Source organism: Enhydra lutris, unplaced genomic scaffold, assembly GCF_002288905.1.
Source record: "Enhydra lutris kenyoni isolate GAN:26980312 unplaced genomic scaffold, ASM228890v2 scaffoldscaffold57, whole genome shotgun sequence".
NCBI lineage: Eukaryota > Metazoa > Chordata > Mammalia > Carnivora > Mustelidae > Enhydra > Enhydra lutris.
The window spans coordinates 10,186,902-10,205,148 of NW_019154141.1; the positions used below are offsets into that span (position 1 = coordinate 10,186,902).

An 18,247-nucleotide genomic window follows, 5' to 3' on the forward strand; every position below is an offset into this window, starting at 1 on the left:
AAAAAATTTAGACTGTATAGACAGTAAGTTTAAACAGGAGGATCTAGAGACCCCAAATGAAAGTCATTTACCATTTTTTTCTTGAGGAAATAGAAAAATACACCCTTGGGCTAAATAAGTCATCAACTACTATGAGGATTTTAATATAAAAAATTATAATTAATAATATCCATAGAAATGTTATTAAACATTTGCTTATTCATTCAAATATTTCAGCTTTTACTATATCCAAGGCATATTAATCACTTGTTATAATGTAATCTAGTTTTACTGTTAAAATGTTAGCTAGTGGTCTTCATTAGGTAATTCCATCTTGCTGGTTTTATTGTAAGTCTATTAAATTATTCAATAAATTATGAGCTGGTATACATGCTAGAAATAAAAAAATGCTGTTGTATCATAATCAGTATTGTAAGATATCTCAATTTATAAGTTTATGAATTTTTAAAAATTAATTAATGACTTTTGTATCTTGTGATAGACTAAAAATTAAAAGAAACCCAGAGAGGTCAAAAGAAACTCCTGTGGTTTAGTGCTCCTAAAAATGCTAGGCAAAACATAAACATATATAAACACATAATTTATATATACATAATTTATACGACAGACTAAAAATTAGTGTTATATGACACATGGGAACTTAAACCTCTCTGGTTTAGTGCTCCCAAAAATGCTGGATAAAATAGTAAGGAAAGGTAAATCACCTAACAGAAAAATGTATGACACATAAACAGGCATTTTGCCAGAAGACCAATAAACATGAAATAAATTACCAGTGAACACAGCCTTATTTTAATATTCAGAGAAATGTTAATTAAAGGGACAAGATAAACATTTTATATCTATCAGACTAGTAAAAACTAAAAATTTAGGGGCACCTGGTTGGCTCAGTCACTAGAGCATGCGACTCTTGATTCCAGGTCATGAGTTCAAGCCACACATTGGGTGTAGAAATTACTAAAAGGAAGTATGTAAATAAATTTAAAAATTTTTTTGATTGTACGTAGTGTAGACAAGGATGTGAAATAATGGGAACTCATTCATTTTTGGTAAGAGTGTAAATTAAACCGACAATTTGGAAATAATTTGCATAACCTATTAAAGATGAACATGTATGTGAACATGAACTCAGCAGCCCCGTAATTTCATTCTTAAATATATGTCCTAATTAGGAGAGATTCTTAAAAAGATACCCCAAGAAACAAATACAAGAATGTTCTATGCAGCACTATTATAACCGGGGGGGGGGGAAACAACTAGAAATAACCCAAATGTTCATATGTCGTAAATAGATAAAATACATTTTGGTATATATACAATGGAAATATTATTTATCCAGCAATCAAAATGAATGAACTCCAGCTGCACAGATTAAGAATGAATTTTTAAAATGTAATACTGGATTACAAAAGCAAGTCATAGCAGAATATATACAATATGATTGTATTTATTTTATATTTATTTAAAATTCAAAAACAGAAAACCTAAATGTTGTGTTGCTTAAAGATGATACATGCATATGTATACAAACTGTAAAGAAGACCTAAAGATTAACAAAATTCAGGGTGGTGGTTTTAGAAAGAGGTTATGTAACTGATGAGCACATAGGAAGGGGGCTTCAGGTATACTGGTAATATTTTATTTCTTAAGTTAGTGCATGGGTCTAAATATTTTCATTTGTTATTAAAATATTCTTTTGATATATACTTTATAGATATGTTTCCTAACTCTAAAAAAGAAAAATATAGGGTGTCTGGGTGGCTCAGTCGGTTAAGCAATCTGACTCTTGACTTCAACTCAGGTCATGATCAGGTTATGACCTCAGGGTCTTTGGGATAAAGCCCCCATCAGGCTCCCTGCTCAGCATGGAGTCTGCTTGAGATTCTCTGTCTCTCTCTCTGTTTCTCAAAATAAATAAATAAAATCTTTTATAAAGTAAAATAATAGAAAAATATATTCAAATAGATTAAAGGTTATTCCTATAATAACTCTGCTTATATGCTAATATATTATTTTCCTAATAATATTTTCCTAATATATTATATTCCTAATATGCTTCCTTGAGTGGGTGAGAACAGGATAGCATTAAAGGTAATAGGTGAGGAAGTTTTTGTGGAGGATGACATACATTTCATGTATATCATGTAAAATTGTTTAAACCACTGTTGTAAGTTCAGAGCAGTATAGTTTAGTGGTGTGGGCAGACCTATAAACAAGTAACTATAACAAAATAGGAGTGCTTCACTAGAAGACATATGTTTACCAAGAAAATAGCTAGGAATCAGCCAGGAAATCTTTATGCAATAGATGTTAATTAAGCTGGGTCTTTAGGGATGAGCAATTTGTAAAAGGAGGTAGGTGAGGGAGCCCACATTCCTCTGTGGGGGAAAAGGAAGTACAAAGGCACAGAGGCCTAAATGTCCACGGAGAGTTGAATAAGTAAATTCAGGTATGTTACGAGCCATACTATGAAGAGCCTTTTCTAGGAAACTATGGAGTTTGCATGATGGGCATTGAGTTTTATTACTTAAACTAGGGTTGTTGACTGGTTTACTGTTATATGCAAGGCTCTGCTAGGATTTATTTTGAAATTCTGTATCTTTGTATATTTATGTTCTTTTTCCTCTACTTCCAGGCTGCTATATGGCAAGCTCTAAACCACTATGCTTACCGAGATGCAGTTTTCCTTGCAGAACGACTGTATGCTGAAGGTTTGTAATCTCTTCATCTCTATAGAACCATAAGTGAATAAAATATATGGAATTCTGTCATTTCTTAGGACATATAAGATTCTCGTGATGACTTTTATTTTTCCTTTATGATTGGCACTAATTCATAAGAACTTCTGAAAGTATCGTACATGATACTTTTAATAACTGTAGAGTTGTTCCAGGTTTTACACTATGGCTTACTTACTTACTTTTACACTATGGCTTACTTAATCATTTTCCAATCTTTAGATACTTTTTTCCAGGTTTTTTCTTAGAAAAGTCTGTATTCTGTGGCTAAGAGCAAGAGTTTAGTCTGTAGCCTTGGTACAAACCCTTAACCCTGTCACTTAAATATGAAGTTGTGTACCTTGGGCAAGTTACTCAGTGTCTGAGTATTTCAGATTTTTCATCTAGCAAATAAAGATAGTAATAATTGCTTCTTAACATTGAAGAATAAAACGAGATAATGTATTTAAAGCATTTGGGACAGGCTTCTGGCATGGTAATAAATGTTTAGTAAACATCTGGTAATATATGTTTTGTTTCTGTCACTAATTATTGTAATTCTCTTTCTAAGATGCTAATATAGATAATTAGGTACAGGCTTTTGTTCTTTTAAGTCCTTTCTTTGTGTTATGTATTCTAGAATAGAATTTACAACTTAAACAGTGTGATCAATTCTACAACAAATTACTTTTTGCCCAGTTGGTAATAATAATTTGGGGTGTTACCAACAGCATAAGATTTCCTTCATAATCCTGTAAATATCAGAGTTGATCAATTTAATATACTTTTGCTTACTTGAGAATTGTGGGGTATTTTGTCTTGCATTTTTATTACTATAAGGGATCCTGGATATTTTCTCAGGTGTTTGTTTTAAATTTATTCCTATTTCTGTGAGCTATATCTTTATTATATATTTGCCCCAGATTGTTGCTTTTTAATGTTAATTCTGTTGGTTTTTATTATTTTAATATTTAAAATTTTTACATAGTTGAACTCACCAGCTTTGTCATTCATACTTTCTCTTATTGCTTCAGTAGCTGGAAAATTGCCATCTTTCTACCACTACAGTGAATGTGTGGTTATTGGTGCTTTAAAAAAATTTAAAGAATTTATCATGGTATTGTTAATTTATTCAATATTACATATTAAGCAATGTTTTTTCCCTCCTACATGGTATTTTACTTGGTTTTATATTAAATTTTAAAATAATATTTTGTTCTATCTCCAGAATTTCTCCTCTTCCATTAATTACCTATCTTTAACCCAATATCATACCATTTTTAGTTAACACTTTATATTGTATTTCAGTATTTCATAAGGCCTATCTCCCATCATTTTTTTTCTTTCCAATTCATTCTCTGATAAGTCTTTACCCTTTTTTATCCTTCATTTTTCTATGTGTATTTTATTATTGCTTTGAAATTTCACAAAGATTTTGATCAGTCCTGACCTGTAACCGTATAATTCTGTAAATTAATTTAGAAGTATTGACATCTTACTATATACTAGCCTTCCCAACCAGAAATGGTGCTGCCTTCTTTTTACTCAGGTGTGTTTGCTTAACTCAATTTTTCTACTTTTTGTGACATTCCCATTGGATTACTTGCCAAGAAGTTTAATTTTTTTATGGTCCTAGATGAGCTTTATTTTTATGTATTTTGTGTGTTCTTGTATGAATTGCCAGTGGAACCTTTCAACTCAGTTGTATGATTTACTGTAGTAGTCAGTCCTTAGTAACCAAACTGTAAGCATAAGAAGGTAGATATTAGGGGTTTGCCAGGCATGTGTCACAAGAAAGGACAAGGGATAAGAACATTACGAACCTAGGCAAGATCTGGAACCAGGAAACAGAAACTGTATAGGAGAGTTAACCCAGAAGGGGATTGGTAAATAAGATACAGAGAAGTGCCAGCAGTCCTAGTGAGGTTGAATTGGGAAATGTATGGGAATAACATGGGAGCAGAAGACCATGAGCCAACCAGTTGTAAAATTCTTCCATTAATGAAGCATAATGTCCTGAATTTAGTAGCTGAGAGTTATGAGACGGTATATACTCAGGAGCAGGGAATATCACAAACAGGCAAAGAGTAATGCTTGGAAATAGTTTTAAGAAGCACAGAGGAGGGGCACCTGGGTGGCTTAGTCAGTTAAGCATCTGTCTGCCTTGAGCTTGGGTCATGGTCCTGGGGTCCTGGGATCAAGCCCTGCATCATCATCAGCCTCCCTGCTCAGCAGGGAATCTGCTTCTCCCTCTCCTATTCTCCTCCCCCCACCGCCCCCGCTCATGCTTGCTCTCCCTCTCAAATAAATAAATAAAATCTTAAAAAAAAAAAAAAAAAAAAAAAAGAGGAAACCTTACCCTGACTCTGATATAAGTGAGGGAAATAACATCCCTTTGAGAGTCCTGTCAGGTCCTTCAAGGGAGAACAGGTGTTCAGAGAGGACAGTGGGGAAGATCTGGGCAACAGGAGTCTGAGATCCCAATTAAAAGATTTAGAAGAGTGGGAGGCTTAGAAGATAATGCAATAGATTACCCTACTCTGCTCAATTATATAAAAGCAAGGTTTATCATGCATAATCTACTTACGTATATTTTCATTGATACCTGCACAACCCTCATGTTTTGCTGTCTTATACTTTCTTTTTTGATTTTGTTTATTAAAGGATTGGCAGTTTCTAGTTTATTATAGTTCTGCTTCAGAAGATTGTGAATTGTGGTTTCAAATTAAGATGATTAGATTTTCCCATAGAATTGAGGCAGGATTCCTGATGAATCTGCATAAAGCTGTTCAATTCACTTTCTATGTTTGATACAGCACTTGACACTTGGAAAGTTGCCCAGTAAGTCTTAGTGTCTCTCAGTATACAGTTGACCCTTGAATAACATGGATTTGAACTGTGTGTAGGTCTACTTATATGCAAATTTATTCAGGACAGTACTGTAAATGCGTTTTCTCTTCCTTATGTTTTTTGTTTGTTTTGTTTTGTTTTTGTTTTTGTCTCTCTTAAGGGGGGGACAGGGAGGAAGAGAGGGAGAGAGAGAGAGAGAGAGAGAAAATCTCAAGCAAGCTCCATACCCAGCCCAGAGCCCAATGTGGGACTTGATCCCACAACCCTGAGATCATGACCTGAGCCTAAATCAAGAGTCAGACATTTAACTGACTGAGCCACCGGGGCGCCCCACCCTTCTGATTTTTTTAATAGCTTTTTTTTATCTCTTAATCTTTATTGTAGGAATACAGTATATAACATACAGAATATAATCGAGTGTTTATGTTATCAGTAAGGCTTCTGGTCAGCAGTAGGCTTTTAGTAGTTAAGTTTTGGGGGAGTCAAAAGTTACTTGTGGATTTTTGACTGCAGGATAGGTGCCCCTAACCCCCTCATTGTTCAGGAGTTAACTGTAGAGCCTAATCACTCAACTCCAATTTCTGTGAGGGAAGATTTTAGAATTTAAGTGCAACAGGAACAGATACTATCTTCATTCAATAATAATGACAAGCATAACTTCTACCACTTACTGATTTCTTACTGTGTACTAGGTTCTCTACATACTTAATATTAATTCCTTATTTAATCTTCAGTAATCCTATAAAGTCGATGTTGTTATTGCCATTTTAGAAATGAAGAAACTGAGACCAGTGTTCACAGGCAGTAAGTACTAAATCTTTCTGATCCCATTTTATGGAGGGTAGCAAATACATGCCACTCTGATTTATGATAGACATCACTGATCTATCATACTACTTACTCCCCTTGAACCTTGGAATTGTCATTGACATGGTGTTGCTGGCTGACAGTATTAGTTGATTAGAGTTGGTGTACTAGATGTAACCTGTTTGCCCTTTTGCTCACTGGCCTCCCGTGCCACTAGTGGTAGCTGCTGTGTTTTAGGTAAAGACACCCAACAGCGCATGAGGCTAAAGAAGTAGATGGATAGGAACCCCTGAAAGCCAAATTCTAAAGTTTCACTAGTTCCTTGTCATCCATTTTTGTTTGCATAGTTAGCCCACCTAAGACCGTGGTATAAGCAAAGTGGTGTAAGAAAGAATGTCAACTCACATGTTCAGTAGCCTTTTGATCTCGAGTAAGAAGTTATTCTGAGCCTAATTTTCCTCATCTTTAAAATAGGAGAAGAAATATCTATTTAACAAGACAGTTTTCAGCACTAACTATAATCTGCTATGGTTTCTGGTACGTAGGAAGTCCTTGACAAGTTCCTGTCCCCTAGCATACTCTAATAGTGGCTTTTCAGATTTTTTTTTTTACTCATCTTATATAGGATGCACTCTGATATTTTTCTATTTGAGTGTTTTTTGTTGTTGTTTTAATGCAGGTTGATATCCTCTAAATTGATTTCACAATCCACAGTGAATTGAGACTTGCTGTTTGGAAAAACTGTCCTAATCTTATCATCTCCCTCCATATCCCCTTCTGCCATTGTAAGCACCTATTTTTCCTTCCTGCTGCCAATGCCTGATCTCCTTGACCAGGGTTTTTTTCCATTGCTAATTTATTAACTGTTGGACAGAATATAGATTCAGCTTTTCCCCTTGTCCTAATAGACAGCATGTAATACTTCTAAAATTTTCTAAGGTTTTTAATTGTAATTATATATATTTATCTGTTGGGAATGAATAGAAATGGGTGGTTAGGAACAAATAGAAACAGTCTTAGACTATATAGGTAAAGAATACATTAATACAATTAATATGGTAGGTCCTTGGAGAGAGATGAGTTATTTGTGTTCAGAAAACGAACCAGATACGAGTTTTGTGTGCATTTTGTTTTATAAGGAAATGCCCAAGACCTCTGGGGAAGAATGAAGAATTGCTTCTATGAGACCATATAGGACTGATGATTGTAACTGGTGAAAAGCAAGGAAAAAGTAGCTGAAGATCTTGTGTCAACCTGTGTTCCCTCAGTTATTTTGAGGGTCCTCTTGAAAACTTGGAAATCTAGTGTTCTATCTTGATGTAGAGTTTGCATCCTCTACTACAAAATGTTTATTTTTAAGTATGAAAACATTTTATATTACCATAAAATTGTTCACCAGTTTCTACCTGTTTTAATGATTAATGGACCAGATGTAGAAATTGCACTGGGTATATTGATTTCAGTAAATTGGGCTCAGTCGAAGAGAGGTGAACCAGAGTAAAAGGTTCAGCATCTGTTTCTTTTCTCTTAGCTATGATACTGAGAGCCTAAACTCACAGAAATATGTGACTACAAATGGCAACATTTTTTTTTTATAAACATATATTTTTATCCCCAGGGGTACAGGTCTATGAATCACCAGGTTTACGTACTGCACTCACCATAGCACCTACCCTCCCCAATGTCCATAACCCCAACCCCCCTCTCCCAACCTCCCTCCCCCCAGCAACCCTCAGTTTATTTTGCGAGATTAAGAGTCACTTATGGTTTGTCTCCCTCCCGATCCCATCTTGTTTCATTTACTCTTCTCCTACCCCCTTAACCCCCCATGTTGCATCTCTACTTCCTCATATCAGGGAGATCATATGATAGTTGTCCTCCGATTGACTTATTTCGCTAAGCATGATACCCTCTAGTTCCATCCAAGTTGTCGCAAATGGCAAGATTTCATTTCTTTTGATGGCTGCATAGTATTCCATTGTGTATATATACCACATCTTTTTTATCCATTCATCTGTTGATGGACATCTAGGTTCTTTCCATAGTTTGACTATTGTAGACATTGCTGCTATAAACATTCGGGTGCATGTGCCCCTTCGGATCACTACGTTTGTATCTTTAGGGTAAATACCCAGTAGTGCAATTGCTGGGTCATAGGGTAGTTCTATTTTCAACATTTTGAGGAACCTCCATGCTGTTTTCCAGAGTGGTTGCACCAGCTTGCATTCCCACCAACAGTGTAGGAGGGTTCCCCTTTCTCCGCATCCTCGCCAGCATCTGTCATTTCTTGCTAATTTTAGCCATTCTGACTGGTGTGAGGTGATATCTCATTGTGGTTTTGATTTGTATTTCCCTGATGCCGAGTGATGTGGAGCACTTTTTCATGTGTCTGTTGGCCATCTGGATGTCTTCTTCTTTGCATTTCTGCCCTGTCTGTTCATGTCTTCTGCCCATTTCTTGATTGGATTATTTGTTCTTTGGGTGTTGAGTTTGCTAAGTTCTTTATAGATTTTGGACACTAGCCCTTTATCTGATATGTCGTTTGCAAATATCTTCTCCCATTCTGTCAGTTGTTTTTTGGTTTTGTTAACTGTTTCTTTTGCTGTGCAAAAGCTTTTGATCTTGATGAGATCCCAATAGTTCATTTCTGCCCTTGCTTCCCTTGCCTTTGGCGATGTTCCTAGGAAGATGTTGCTGCGGCTGAGGTCGAAGAGGTTGCTGCCTGTGTTCTCCTCAAGGATTTTGATGGATTCCTTTCTCACATTGAGGTCCTTCATCCATTTTGAGTCTATTTTCGTGTGTGGTATAAGGAAATGGTCCAATTTCATTTTTCTGCATGTGGCTGTCCAATTTTCCCAACACCATTTATTGAAGAGGCTGTCTTTTTTCCATTGGATATTCTTTCCTGCTTTGTCGAAGATTAGTGGACCCAAATGGCAACATTTTTTAAAAAATTATTTGCCAATTTATGTTAAGGTCATAATTGAGGGGAAATGTCTAGAATGCTACTAATGATGTGGCATAATGTTTCATTTTTAGGTCATTATTGGAAAATTTAATACATATATCTAGTCTAAAAATTTAGGTCATTTTGTTCTGTGGCGGGGTGGGGGCATGGTTGGAGCTCCAAAAGGATGTCTGGCCCATTGCCCTAAACTTTTACTGTCATTATTAAATGCCTGCCAGTGAAAAAGATGATGCTGTTTGATTGTCATAGCTTTCATTTTTATAATGTGATAGTGATTAAGACTCAACTCTTTCCAACAACCTTTTTTAATTCAAAATTCAACTGTTTTATTGCATTATCTTAGCTGTTTCACACAAACATCACACACACCAAACTCAGTGCATGCAAAGCTGGATTTATGTTACCACACTAATCTAAGACATCTATTCTAAAAAAGCTTCCTAATTGGTTTTCCCATATTTACTCTTCCCTGCCTCTTCCCTTTCCACTTTCCAAATCAATCCATTCTCTTTATGTTTCTTCTTAAAATGCTTTAGAGATGTCTAGTTGCTAGAAGGATTTATCCCTATAGACAGCTTGCAAAGCCCCTGCACAGTCTGGCCATGTGCTTTCTCCTTATATATGGCCACTTCCTCCTCCCCGCCAACCCAACACTAAAGAGCCTTTCTGAAATTTCCTCCACTCCTCTTACCTGTGGTATATTTACTCTGAGCATGATTTCAAAGTGTCTTAAACCATTATTAACCCTGTCATATACAGTAAATATAAAACCAGTTAGTATTGAAACTTAGGATATAAACAACTGTAGAGAAAATAAAAGTGAAAACAATATTAAAATACTGAAGTTGTATATGTAAATGAGATATTCAACAAAAGAAATTACTCTAAAGGATGGAGTGAATCATGCAACATCTGAGAAGCACAGCACCCAGGCAATTGAAATCCTTCAGCAAAAGAAAGTTAGTAATTAAATGGAATTATTTGAGCTTGTGGCTCAGTGTCATGTATGTATAATCCACATTACTATCAAATGACTATTCATGTACTATATATTTAGGAGAAAGCAAATGATAATTTAATAATAGCACATATACCTCTTTCTATGTGTCAGGTACTATCCTCAGTACTCTCTTTCGATTAACTTATTTGCTCCTAGTAGCAAACCATAGAGATCAATGTCTCTTATGTCCTTATTTTGCAGATGAAAAAATTGAGGGACAGAGACGTTAACTTACCATAAGTCATGAAGCTAGTAAGTGGTAGTGCTGGAATCTGACCCTAAGCTGTTTGGCTCTGGAGTCCATAGTTCTGATGCATGTGCTGTACTGCCCATCCTTGATTTAAGAACTTAAAAGATAATCAAGATGAAACGTGTGTCACACATCATAGATGATTTCACAGTTCTATGCCCTTTGAATACTCACTCACAATGTTGAGTTCATGACAAGGCAGCAAGCAGAGTACTCTAACCTCTAAGCAGTTCTCTATGATAATCATAGACTTTATCAAGGCTAGAGAACCTTCACCTCAGACTTCTAAGTCTTGCCAAAACTGGTCCACTTTGGAAAAAGGCTGCTCATTCACATTGTAAGTCAGCATCAAGAAGAGGTGTCTTAACTGATTTGAAAGCTGTGAGGGACTGACTCACCTTCCTATTTGATGGAAATGTATCTGGAGGACGCAATACTAAACCCCTATTAATTGTTTTGGACTTACATGAAACCTTTTAGTTTTTGAAGCCTAATCTGTAAGAAGAGGAGCTCCAGTGTAGTTCCACAACTTCTTTTTTGTTTCTGCTTTTTTCACTTATGGTGCATTCTGGAAATCGTTCTATGTCTTTCTTTTTCTTTAACAATTCCAGAGTGTTCCATCATATGGATGTACCATAATTTAACTAGTACATGATTGAGTTCTCAGTATTACAGTAAGAGTGTGTGGAGTCAATGTTCACTTTATTTCTGATTCTAAAGTATAATATGGATCTTATAATTCCCAATCACCTATTGAATTAAGGCTCTAAGTGAAGGATGGTAAATAAGTGTCATGCAGACATCTGTAACCATTTCTAGGTCCGTTTACTTTGATATCTGCACACTTACTAGTTAAGTTGTGGTCAGCCTTAGAATTTTTCTGAATTTAGCACTTGAGGCAACCGCTGTCAATCAGTTGGAGTTACTGTTCCAGATGAAATCCATTTGTTAATAGTCTATGCTTTTTAGCTTTATTATAACTCCTCGCTACTGATTCGGTGTTCAGGACTGTCAGGTTATTTCTGGGGAGCCTCAAAAACCACCCAGGTCTCTCCATGTCTTTCACAACCCTTCAAGTTGTTCTGGATTTACTTCAATATCTTATACTTTCATTAACCTTAAGGTGTGCTTAAGCTTCCAATCCATATACCCATCTGAACTGGTAGATTTTAAGTTATTACATTTCAAAAAGGTAACTGCAGTATGACACTGAAATCACACACACCACACAGAATATTTGGTATCTTTATGTTATTAGGGAATTTTTCTGCAGTGAAAATGTACCTAAACATAATCAAGTACTTGAGACAAAACATTTGATGAAGCATTGTTGTAGTTGAAAGTTAAACTAGTTTAGGGGAGCCCTTGTTTATTGGTGCAATCAATAGTTTTTAAAAACGTATAAGGGGAAACTAGGCCTTTGCAAAATCAGGAAGAAATCACACTTTCTAATTTATGTGAATTAGCACTTACAGTTCAGTAAAATTAACAGTTTGTTGCAATAGAGCTCCCTATTCATTTTTTTGCTTCTGATGCACTAATACTAGGTCTGTCCCATGAACATGTTGCCAAAATTTCTTATCAATTGCTACATATCATTCATTGCATTTTTTTTTTCATAGTAAGGTTTCATGAAAAAAAAACGTAAGGTGGACCAGAGTGGAAGGGTTCTGTTAGTTTTTGCTTGCATCTATATATGACTCCCAAAAAACCTTTGTAGGAATAAACTTACAAATTACCGACTTTTTAATCTCCAACTTTAAGTGAACTTAACTACTTTTTTAATCCCAAACTTTGAGTGAAGTTAACTTTTAAGAGGATGTGGCAAATTTACCTTGTACTTTAGAGCAGTGATCCTCAAACCTCAGCATGCATCAGAATCACCTGAAGGGTTTGTTACAACACAGGTTGCTGGTCTCTACTCCCAGAATTACTGACTTAGTGTGTCTGAGATAAAGCTAAGAATTTCTCATTTAACAAGCTCCCAAATCATGCTGATGCTGGTAGAGGGACCACACTTAGAACCACTGCTTTAGAACATCCCTCAGCCCACTGAGATTATTACATAACCCATTTTTAGAAGCACAGATTTGTGATTTTTCCCTCTATCTCCCTTGTTGGTGCTTCTGTAGACTCTCACCTGCATTGGTTGGGAGCTTGCAAGGATAGAAGTGAGGTGATGGTTTGGGAGACAATAAGTAAGGAAAAAATGCCATATTTCATTAAGCAAGAAGGGGCATTTCCTAATATTAAGACTAGCGGACAGATTGAATAATTCCACTCTTGCCATTGCAGGGCAATATAATTATTGCTATAGAAGTGTTAAGTCTGTCAATTGAATGTTTAAACATTGTGTTTATTTTTCTTTTGTCTTAAATTATCTTGTATAATTTAGCTTGTATTTGGTATTAGAAATAAGCATGTGTGTTTTAAGTCTTGTCCTTTTTTAATGTAGAAAATAATCTCAGATTGATAATTAGCTTTATAACCCTGAGTTACCCTCTCATGAAATTTAACTTCTAGTCTCTCAAAGAGTCTATTAGAAAAATATTACCAAAAAAAAAAAAAAAGACAGTATACTGGTAGTCTGTTTAAAGGTAGGTATGGGTGTGTGCATGTGTGGGTGTGTGTGCACAAGTGCACACTTTTCTTAAGGATTTATTGAAAATACTATGACTGCCTTCATTGTATTATTTCCTTGGTTCTTTGTAAGAAGGTAATCAGGACTTGGGGAACTAAGATTTCTATCAGTAAAGTATTTCTCAATTCAAATTTGGATTAACAAATGATCGTTTTATATTAAATAACATGACTAATTTTTTGTTGCTAAACTTGTTTATTGCCAGATAAACAGTGATTACCATTCAACATACTGAATAATAGCCATTTTTTTTCATATGTGCTCTTAGTACACTCAGAGGAAGCCTTGTTTTTATTGGCAACCTGTTATTACCGCTCAGGAAAGGCATATAAAGCATATAGACTCTTGAAAGGACACAGTTGTACTACACCGCAGTGTAAATACCTGCTTGCAAAATGTTGTGTTGATCTCAGCAAGTAAGTTTTTAAATCTTTTCTATCTAATTTTGTTTACTTACACTGTAGAATTTTGGATAAAATCCTTTTGATAGATTAAACTCTGACTCCCTTTCTCCTCTCTTTTTTGTTGGTAGAGATTTGTCTATTTCAGTAACTTAAAATGTTTATACTGTTGCCTATGGCATTATCATTTTTGTTATGGAGAGATTTCATTGTTATGGTAATAAATAATAGAATTTAACTCTGGAGAAATTTAAGTTATAACTAATTCCTGTCATTTTCTAAAATTATCTGAAGTGTTAATTTCCATTCCTTCGCTTTTAATTGGAATAAGCCTGAAAATCTCCTTACCTGTTCACCTGAGATTAACGCTTCATTGTGTCTGGGGTAGTTGCATAATTACTTGCCTTTTGAGATCATTCTATTTGGGAACCACTGCTCCTGCCTCTTTGAAGCAAGGGGGCAGATTGAGGAGAACACTTCTTTTGAACATTACAGTTAAGTCAGCTGTCCCTGTTCTGAATCCGGAGGCAGCTATAAATATAGGTAGTTATCTTCTTTTAAACTCTTTTCTGTGCTGGAAGAGTTGGAATAATGCTAAAAGTGACTAAATAGATAACTGTAAAAGCCTATATGTGAATGTAGTTTGTAAGTTTATAGTGGAGGACACAACTAAGCCTCATGAAGTCTCCATAGACTAATAAAAATTGTATTTGTCTACTGTCTTACTGATGACTTTTGAATTAAAGCTAGCTAAAATATCTATAAAATTTCTGAAACACTTGTTATTGAATTATTTTTACTTCAAAGATTCTAATATTCTTAAAAATTTATTAAACTTGCAGTTTCTTAAGCCAATTCTTAACCTTAGACATTTTTATTCCATTTACAAGTATTCATGGTTTCTTAAAAGCCCCACTGTCAATAAAAGAACTATAGATATCATTTATGTTTAGGATATGCTATGCAAACTTACTCGAGAGTTTTCCCCATGATGTTTGGAAAAAATTTTAAAACAGAAACAATTACAAACTGATGTGCTAAAAATAGTGAAGTCAGGTCATTTTTTTTTCCTTTGGGGAACACTTATGATTTTCTATATCAAGAAAACATAATTGACAAAAAGAGATGAAGTGCTATTCAGGTTTCTTTTGTAAAAAGTGACTGAGACCATTAAGTATGCTGTTTTTAATTAAAATCTGTTGGTCTTGTTTAATTTGCTTGCTGATTCCTATTTCAAGGAATTATAGAACTAAAAAGGATCACTACATAGGGGGCGCCTGGGTGGCTCAGTGGGTTAAAAAGGATCACTACATCTGTTAGTGAAGAACCGTTCACATTTTCCCCCAGTATAACAGCCTTCCATTTCTTTTGACATGAGTAATATGTATGTTTCTCAGACTACATTTGTACATACAGAAACTAAATTTAACTGGTTCTGTTTTTAAAGGAAAGACTGGAATTTTAAAATCATAAATTCCCAGTCTTCCAAATGATTCTAAACACATGGTTATTGCTGTTCTAAAGGTACCATGGACTTCTTACTTTATCTATCTCCATATAAGGAAGTACATTGGTAATGAAGAATGTCTTCACACACAGTACTTTTTATACTGACTTTTGTTAATCTGTAAATTTGTGTTTTAAAGGCTTGCAGAAGGGGAACAGATCTTATCTGGTGGAGTGTTTAATAAGCAGAAAAGCCATGATGATATTGTTACTGAGTTTGGTGATTCAGCTTGCTTTACTCTTTCTTTGTTGGGACATGTATATTGGTAAGTAAGAATGATTCAAGTTACCAGAAGATTGTTTCCAGTGCTAGAAGTCTTTGTGACTTAAAAAAAACTTACATTATCTATATTTATCAGATAGCACTTGGCTGAAGAGTACACACACAGTCTTCCAGTTCTATGACCTTGTTAAACCTATAAAGTAATAGGGATGTTGATCCCATTTTTGACTATCCACCTTGCCTTAATAATAGTAGCTACAGCAACACTACCTAATAATTGAGCGCACATATGGGTTTTTTTTTTTACCTTGGGTGAGGAGAATATCTTCATGTCATCCACTGAGGAAAAAGAAATGAGTAAAGTTCTTTCTCTAGTATTAAATATCACTTTTGCTCCTTAGAACAAGGCTTGAAGGCAAATTTCAGTAATAAAGAATAGTAATTTCCATCTGGTTTGCCATACTAATCTTGAGGCATGTCATAGGAAACTTCCTACAGTGATAGTTGAAATAATAGTGATTTGCAAAGAATTTTAAATGTATTTAAAATTTCTTTACATTTATTTAAATTTAGTCTTTTGAAACCAAGTGAGAATGAATTCAAAGTCATCACTATAATAATATTGTTTGCACTAATTTTTATTCTGAAATATTCTGAGTTGGGAAGTAGAGGGTGGAGATATAATTAGATAACAGGAATTGTTCAGCTGCCCATGGGAGTGCATCATCACATGTATAAATGTCACCTGTTACATATTGTAGAATAAATGGTTGAGAATTGCTTGTCTAAAGAGTTAGGAAAGCATCTGTTTAAGATAAATTGAGGCTAGTTTGAATAGTAGTTTTTTAAAAACCTTGAAAATGTCTTTTTGAACAGAATAAATTATTTGGCTGAATTTTGGGGCTCATTTTCAGATGACACCACTCTTTTGAGAACAGGAGTAAGTAAAGATATAATATCAATATCTTCATTTATCTTAGTAAAAGGACTTGGAGTAATGAATTTTAGTTCATGCAACTATGATTATTCTTGTCATTTATTCAAAATATTTTGAGGTCTATCCTCCATTTATGGCTAGACACAGTACTTGACATTGGGAATGTGAAGATAAATAACTCACAGTCCTTGCCCTCAAAGGTTTATAATAGAGAAGCTGTAAACAAATTTTGTAAGTTTTTATCACAATAAAAAGGCCATGTTAAACTTTGAGCAGTATTTTGTCTGAAGGAGGAAATAATGAGTTCTACTTGGTTAAGAAGGAGGGGTAAGATGGTAAGTAGGAAAGACTTGGTAGAAACAGGTTGTTTCTTGAATTCTCCATAATAAGAAAATTAGAAATTAGGAAACTAATTTGAATGTGGGTGAAGTATTTGAATGAACATTTTACCAAAGAGGATATACGGATGGTAAGTAATCACATGAAAAAATGTGCCAAATCATTAGCTGTTGAGGAAAGGCAGATAAAAAACACAATTAGAAACCACTACACAGGGCGCCTGGGTGGCTCAGTGGGTTGGGCTGCTGCCTTCGGCTCGGGTCATGATCTCAGGGTCCTGGGATCGAGTCTCACATCGGGCTCTCTGCTCAGCGGGGAGCCTGCTTCCCTCTCTCTCTCTGCCTGCCTCTCTGTCTACTTGTGATCTCTGTCTGTCAAATAAATAAATAAAATCTTTAAAAAAAAAAAAAAAGAAAGAAAACACTACACACCTGTTAGAATGGTTAAAATAAGAATTGACAATACCGGGCACCTGGGTGGCTCAGTGGGTTAAAGCCTCTGCCTTCTGCTCAGGTCATGATCCCAGGGCCCTGGGATCGAGCCCCACAGCAGGCTCTCTGCTCAGCAGGGAGCCTGCCTTCCCCTCTCTCTCTGCCTGCCTCTCTGCCTACTTGTGATCTCTATCTGCCAAATAAATAAATAAAATCTTAAAAAAAAAAAAAAAGAATTGACAATACCAAGTGCTGGTGAGGATGCAGAGCAACAGAATTTCTTATAAAGCATAGATATGACAGAATTATAATGATAGAGACAGATCAGTAGTTGTCAGATCAGAAGGTACATTTGAAGCAAGAGTATGGCTATGCAGAGGCAGGTATGGGCTGTTGGGACAGTTCTGTATTCTGATCGTGGTGGTGGTTACACAAATCTTTATATGCGATAAAATTCCATAAAACTATTCATAAACAAATGAGTGCATGTAAGAACTGCTAAAATCCAAATAAAGTCTGTGGTTTAGTTTATGCTGTTGTTAATTTCCCAGTTTTGATAACTGTGCTATTGTTAGGTCCAATGTTGTCATTGAGGGAGCTGGGTGTAGAGTACATAAAAACTCTGTGTTATTTTTGTAACTTGTATATGAGTCTAACATTATTTCAAAATAAAGTTTAATAAAACAAAATGAAATGTTTAAATCACAAAAGTACTATATTTGTTTTACTAATTATTTTTAAACAAGATTATTAAAAGTTTTGAAGGTACAGTTGAATCAGGCCCTAACCACAAAGAAGGGTTCCCCCCACCCTTGTTTAAAGAATAAGGATGGGTTCCTTTTATTCATCATAAATATTAAAAGATTTAATATCCAGTGGAGGAAAACTCTGTTCCAAAAAAGAGGCTTTTCATTTCAGCCATTATGTGTCTGTCTTATGACCAAAATTGGACCCAGTAATCTAGATACATACCTGTTGTTGTTTTGTAGCTATAGCTAGTGGGATATCTTTTTTATCTCTTTATTGGTCTTTTTGTCTTCAGTAGCTCGTGAGACTTCTATGTTTAGGACACAATAATTAGTCTGATTCTTAGATTAACTGGTTTCTTCCCAGTACCATCTAAATAATCTTTTACCTCAGTTTGAGAAACTTGTTTCATTAAGAGTTGCCACCTTGG

At 35.1% G+C, this 18,247-nt stretch overlaps 1 protein-coding gene across 4 annotated transcripts in view; it reads left to right on the forward strand.

Annotated features, from left to right (window-relative positions):
- The window catches only part of LOC111158104 (cell division cycle 27), a 73,458-nt gene that overhangs the window by 12,679 nt on the left and 42,532 nt on the right, over nt 1–18,247 (forward strand). For all 4 annotated transcript variants that reach the window (XM_022519947.1, XM_022519949.1, XM_022519948.1 and 1 more), the window contains exons 2-4: nt 2,636–2,711; nt 13,502–13,649; nt 15,281–15,406. In XM_022519947.1, coding sequence (XP_022375655.1) covers nt 2,636–2,711; nt 13,502–13,649; nt 15,281–15,406 — 350 coding nt within the window. The remainder of the gene's footprint in view (nt 1–2,635; nt 2,712–13,501; nt 13,650–15,280; nt 15,407–18,247) is intronic.